Source organism: Bufo bufo, chromosome 6, assembly GCF_905171765.1.
Source record: "Bufo bufo chromosome 6, aBufBuf1.1, whole genome shotgun sequence".
NCBI lineage: Eukaryota > Metazoa > Chordata > Amphibia > Anura > Bufonidae > Bufo > Bufo bufo.
The window spans coordinates 120,271,524-120,277,959 of record NC_053394.1 but is presented as its reverse complement, the minus strand read 5'-3'; the positions used below and the strand labels follow the sequence as shown (position 1 = coordinate 120,277,959).

At 48.7% G+C, this 6,436-nt stretch overlaps 1 protein-coding gene across 1 annotated transcript; it reads right to left on the bottom strand.

The window, feature by feature from the left end:
• Positions 1–304: 304 nt before the first annotated feature.
• On the bottom strand, positions 305–3,291 carry FITM2 (fat storage inducing transmembrane protein 2). Its single transcript, XM_040437830.1, has 2 exons — positions 3,062–3,291; positions 305–952 (listed from the first exon to the last, which is right to left on the bottom strand). The coding sequence occupies exons 1-2, from the start codon at positions 3,232–3,234 to the stop codon at positions 343–345; spliced, it is 783 nt and encodes a 260-aa protein (XP_040293764.1). The 5' UTR covers positions 3,235–3,291; the 3' UTR covers positions 305–342.
• Between the last annotated feature and the right edge of the window lie 3,145 nt (positions 3,292–6,436).

Here is a 6,436-nt window from a genome sequence, read left to right as displayed (position 1 = left end):
TTACATTAAATATTCTAGGCTGGTCTCTGTAAACTGTATGGCCAATATGGCAGATAAAAGAGCATTTCCTCCTAAAAAAAAAAAAAAGATACAATAATAAATCACTGCCATTTTCTGAGTGATATCTGTTCCTGGGAAAGCTACAGTAGATGACCTCCAATATGTCCACCATTACAGCTCCCACCCAGCTTTCTATGGTCTCCTCCTGAGCCTGGCAAACATTGCTAGATGTAATACTGGCAATTCGAGTCACCCAGCTTTCCCAGAAACAGATAATAAGTAGGAAATGGTAGGAACAGAGAGGTTTTTTTTTTAGGGGCATGCTCCTGGTACTACCTGGCATTATTTACTATAGCCTCTTTTCCCCTCTTTGGCAGTAGATCTCGGAGGGAGTCCAGGGGAATATGGCGTCAGGTACCACCGCCTGTAAGTGACGTACCACCCCAAAATTCCAAAACTGGTTCCCAGGAGTTTTTGGAAGAAGTTGTGAAAATAAATGGCGGTACAAAAAAACATAAAAACCCAGACAAAAACCAGGAACGCCAGGGACAAAGTCAGGGCATTGATGAGATGCTTCTGCCAGGACTTCTCAAAACGGACAATGTGGACAACGGCGGTTTCTTCCAGGATCATCAGGGTGCAGTACGGCAACAGGAAGGAATGGCCGGATATGTCAAACCCATCCCAGAAGCCTCCGCTGGTGAGACACGAGCGTTTATCCGTGTGCTCCGGTCTGATCTCCGGCACCATGGAGGAGTTGTAACACGTGCCAGTGTAGTTCTCAATCATCATGAAGAACTGGGTGCAGGTATACCAGACCAGGGTCCCTACCAGGAGGGCGCCCAGCCTGCGGAAAACTGTGCCCAGGCTTCTCGTAGCGACATAGCTGGTCAAGGCGATGAAAGGCAAAAGGGAGAGGAATGTCCACCCCCAGGAGACCTTGACAAAATACCTACAGGAAAGCAAAGAAAAAACCTATGTCAGCAGACAGCAAAGTGGCAAAAGTATGGGGGGGTCAACTGTGGCCGGGAACATATTGTGGGCACTGACTGTGGCTGGCAAAGTTATGAGGGACACTGACTGTAGAGGGCTGATTGTGGCTGGCAACACTATGGGGGCAATGACTTTGGCAGGCACTGTAAGGCAGGGTGCTGCCTGTGGCTGACATTATGGGGGCGCTGACATTATGGGGGCACTGCTATGGCAGGGTGCTGCCTGTGGCTGACATTATGGGGGCACTGTTATGGCAGGGTGCTGCCTGTGGCTGACATTATGGGGGCACTGTTATGGAAGGGTGCTGCCTGTGGCTGACATTATGGGGGCACTGTTTTGGCAGGGTGCTGCCTGTGGCTGACATTATGGGGGCACTGTTTTGGCAGGGTGCTGCCTGTGGCTGACATTATGGGGGCACTGTTATGGCAGGGTGCTGCCTGTGGCTGACATTATGGGGGCACTGTTATGGCAGGGTGCTGCCTGTGGCTGACATTATGGGGGCACTGTTATGGCAGGGTGCTGCCTGTGGCTGACATTATGGGGGCACTGTTATGGCAGGGTGCTGCCTGTGGCTGACATTATGGGGGCACTGTTATGGCAGGGTGCTGCCTGTGGCTGACATTATGGGGGCACTGTTATGGCAGGGTGCTGCCTGTGGCTGACATTATGGGGGCACTGTTATGGCAGGGTGCTGCCTGTGGCTGACATTATGGGGGCACTGTTTTGGCAGGGTGCTGCCTGTGGCTGACATTATGGGGGCACTGTTTTGGCAGGGTGCTGCCTGTGGCTGACATTATGGGGGCACTGTTATGGCAGGGTGCTGCCTGTGGCTGACATTATGGGGGCACTGTTTTGGCAGGGTGCTGCCTGTGGCTGACATTATGGGGGCACTGTTTTGGCAGGGTGCTGCCTGTGGCTGACATTATGGGGGCACTGCTATGGCAGGGTGCTGCCTGTGGCTGACATTATGGGGGCACTGTTATGGCAGGGTGCTGCCTGTGGCTGACATTATGGGGGCACTGTTATGGAAGGGTGCTGCCTGTGGCTGACATTATGGGGGCACTGTTTTGGCAGGGTGCTGCCTGTGGCTGACATTATGGGGGCACTGTTATGGCAGGGTGCTGCCTGTGGCTGACATTATGGGTGCACTGACTTTGGCAGGGTGCTGCCTGTGGCTGACATTATGGGGGCACTGTTATGGCAGGGTGCTGCCTGTGGCTGACATTATGGGGGCACTGTTATGGCAGGGTGCTGCCTGTGGCTGAAGACATGGGGGCACTGTTTTGGCAGGGTGCTGCCTGTGGCTGACATTATGGGGGCACTGTTATGGCAGGGTGCTGCCTGTGGCTGACATTATGGGGGCACTGTTATGGCAGGGTGCTGCCTGTGGCTGACATTATGGGGGCACTGTTATGGCAGGGTGCTGCCTGTGGATGACATCATGGGGGCACTGTTATGGAAGGGTGCTGCCTGTGGCTGACATTATGGGGGCACTGTTTTGGCAGGGTGCTGCCTGTGGCTGACATTATGGGGGCACTGTTTTGGCAGGGTGCTGCCTGTGGCTGACATTATGGGGGCACTGTTATGGCAGGGTGCTGCCTGTGGCTGACATTATGGGGGCACTGTTATGGCAGGGTGCTGCCTGTGGCTGACATTATGGGGGCACTGTTATGGCAGGGTGCTGCCTGTGGCTGACATTATGGGGGCACTGTTTTGGCAGGGTGCTGCCTGTGGCTGACATTATGGGGGCACTGTTTTGGCAGGGTGCTGCCTGTGGCTGACATTATGGGGGCACTGTTATGGAAGGGTGCTGCCTGTGGCTGACATTATGGGGGCACTGTTATGGCAGGGTGCTGCCTGTGGCTGACATTATGGGTGCACTGACTTTGGCAGGGTGCTGCCTGTGGCGAACTCCCACTTTTATAATCTCTCAGGACGTGTAACTTCTATGGACACCACTTATTTGAAGTCTAGCAGTAACCGACTGCAGAAAGCAGGGGGAGCCCTGCACATCACACAATACAATGACAAGTCTTTGACCTGCCCAGGCCCCGCCCCCTTCACTCACACATTCAGGACGTTCTTCTTGTTATTGAGGTAAGAGTCCGGCAGCGGCCATTGCTCCTTCACCAGCGAGCCGAGCAGCGAGATGCCCGCCAGTCCCCATACAGCGTGTCTGCGGAACTTCTCGTTGAAACAATTTTTCCGTATCCACAAAGCTAAAGCCTCCAAGTGCTCCATGCTGAGTCCAGGCCGCCGTCTGTCACAAAGCACGTGACTCCTCCAGCCAATCACGAGCCGACGAATCCAGGGCGAGTTGGTATATTAAAACATGGCGCTGCCTGACTCCCCGTGTCTTGATTTTTTTTTTTCCTTCTGGAAATAAGCTTTATTAACTCATGACAAATAATCCAATGTAATAAATGACTCAATGTGAATGATGGAGCACGTTACTGTACAAAGTGTGACACAAAGCCCATGAGGCAGTTGTTTCTATGGTATACTTGGCAATTTGTGAGACGAGATAACAGGGAGGCGCAACGTGGTGCTTGCAGCGGCTGCGCAGAAATTGTGAGCTTAACCCCTTAGGGACCGGGCTCATTTTCACCTTAAGGACCAGGCCATTTTTTCTGCAAATCTGACCAGTGTCACTTTATGTGGTGATAACTTTAAAACGCTTTGACATATCCAGGCCATTCTGAGATTGTTTTTCTCGTCACATATTGTACTTCATGACATTGGTAAAATGGAGTAAAAAAATAAATAATTTTATTTATAAAAAAAAATACCAAACTTACCCAAGATTTTGAAAAATTAGCAAATTTTTAAGTTTCAATTTCTCTACTTCTATAATACATAGTAATACCTCCAAAAATAGTTATTACTTTACATTCCCCATATGTCTACTTCATGTTTGGATAATTTTGGGAATGATATTTTATTTTTGGGGGACGTTACAAGGCTTAGAAGTTTAGAAGCAAATCTTGAAATTTATCAGAAATTTTCAAAAACCCACTTTTTAAGGACCAGTTCAGGTCTGAAGTCAAGTCTTTGTGAGGCTTACATAATAGAAACCACCCAAAAATGACCCCATTTTAGAAACTACACCCCTCAAGGTATTCAAAACTGATTTTACAAGCGTCATGAACCCTTTAGGTGTTCCACAAGAATTATTGGCAAATGGAGATGAAATTTAAGAATTTAAATTTTTTTGGCTAATTTTCCATTTTAATCAATTTTTTTCCAGTAACAAAGCAAGGGTTAACAGCCAAACAAAACTCAATGTTTATTGCCCTGATTCTGTAGTTTGCAGAAACACCCCATATGTGGTCGTAAACTACTGTACGGGCACACAGCAGGGCGTAGAGGGAAAGGTGCGCCGTTTGGTTTTTGGAAGGCATATTTTGCTGGACTGGTTTATTTACACCATGTCCCATTTGAAGCCCCCCTGATGCACCCCTAGAGTAGAAACTCCATAAAAGTGACCCCATTTTGGAAACTAAGGGATAAGGTGGCAGTTTTGTTTGGACTATTTTTAGGGTACATATGATTTTTGGTTGCTCTATATTAAATTTTTGTGAGGCAAGGTTACCAAAAATAGAAATTCTGAAATTTCATCTCCATTTGCCATAAACTGTTGAACACCTAAAGGGTTAATAAAGTTTGTAAAATCAGTTTTGAATACGTTGAGGGGTGTAGTTTCTTAGATGGGGTCACTATTATGGAGTTTTTACTCTAGGGGTGCATCAGGGGGGCTTCAAATGGGACATGGTGCCAAAAAAAAAGGCCATCAAAATCTGCCTTCCAGAAACCATACGGCGTTCCTTTCCTTATGCGCCCTGCCGTTTGGTCATACAGCAGTTTACGACCACATATGGGGTGTTTCTGTAAACTGCAGAATCAAGGTAGTAAATATTAAGTTTTGTTTGGCTGTTAACCCTTGCTTTTTTTACTGGAAAAAAACGGTTTAAAATGGAAAATTTGCCCAAAAATAGCTGTTTTGGCACCGTTTTTTTTTTTTTTTTACTGTGTTCATCTGAGCGGTTAGGTCATGGGGTATTTTTATAGAGCAGATTCTTACGGATGCCTCGATACCTAATATGTCTACTTTTTTTATTTATTTTAGTTTTACAAAATAGTTTTAGTGTCTCAAGTCTGAGAACCATAGTTTTTTTTTCCGATTGTCAGTGGCTAAATTGGAGAAGGGGAATATAAATTTAGTACTCCATGGAAGTGTGGTAATCCCTGAAGCAACCAATAATGCAGAGGCCCGGATGATCGGGGCACGTGTCACACTGAGTGGTGGTGTCCTTCTGTATCCCACTCCTGTGACACACTCTGCATCTTTTTTGGGTTCGTCCCTTCCTTCCAGTATGGGGGACCACACCTGGAAAGTGTTGGCCAGGGATGATCCAGGCGCCTCCAGTTCCCTAGGTACTCCGGCCTGCTCTTTCCCGGTTAGAAATAATCAGGTCCTTGAGGACTGCCTTATAGAACTGCAGGAATCTCCCTGTGTTGCCAGCGCTCCAGGACAGCACAAAAGAGTTGTACAAGGCAACCTGTACCAAGTAGACCGCAACTTTTTTGTACCATGCCGGGTTTTGCGCATGGTATTATATGGCTTGAGGACTTGATCAGAGAGATCAACTCCTCCCATATACCGATTGTAGTCCACGATACAATCGGGCTTGAGGACCGTTGCCTTGGTACCTCGCACAGGGACAGGGGTGATGCCGTTACCGTGAATTGTAGACAGTACAAGGACATCCCTCTTGTCCTTATATCTGACCAGCAACAGGTTTCCAGTGGTAAGGGCACGGGTCTCACCCCTGGGGATAGGTACCTGGAGGGGGTGGGCAGGGAGGCCGCGTTGATTTTTCCTATCCTACAAGCGGACGTGGATCTGGCGGCGAGGGACTGGAACAAGGGGATACTAGTTTAGGTGGTAACCCTTATCTACCACTGGAAACCTGTTGCTGGTCATGGGGACATTCGCTTCACGCCATACCTCGCCCGCTTAGAGGGAACATACTGGTGGAAAAGGAGTCTCCCCTTGAAAGCAATGAGAGACTCATCAACCGCTACCTCCCTTCCAGGTACATAGGCCTCCAAAAATTTGGCCCCAAAGTGATTGATGACCGGCCTGATTTTGTACAGGCGGTCATAGGCAGGATCACCTTGGGGGGGACATGCTGCATTATCTGCATAATGCAGACATTTCCGGATGGCCTCAAACCGGGAGCGTGTCATGGCCGTACTGTAAAGTGGGGTCTGGTAGAGGATGTCCCCACTCCAGTAATGCCTGACACTAGGTTTTTTGACTAGGCCGATGTGCAGCACGAGGCCCCAAAATGTCCTTATCTCGGCTGCACTGACCGGAGTCCAGCCACCGGCCCTAGCCAAAAAGGTGTGTTGAGCAACGAACTGTTGAGCGTACAGGTTC

Coding starts and splice junctions, on each gene's coding strand:
- FITM2 (XM_040437830.1), bottom strand. CDS start 3,234: ATGGAGCACTTGGAGGCTTTAGCTTTGTGGATACGGAAAAATTGTTTC. Junction 953..3,061: donor AAGAAGAACGTCCTGAATGT/GTGAGTGAAGGG, acceptor GCTTTCCTGTAG/GTATTTTGTCAAGGTCTCCT.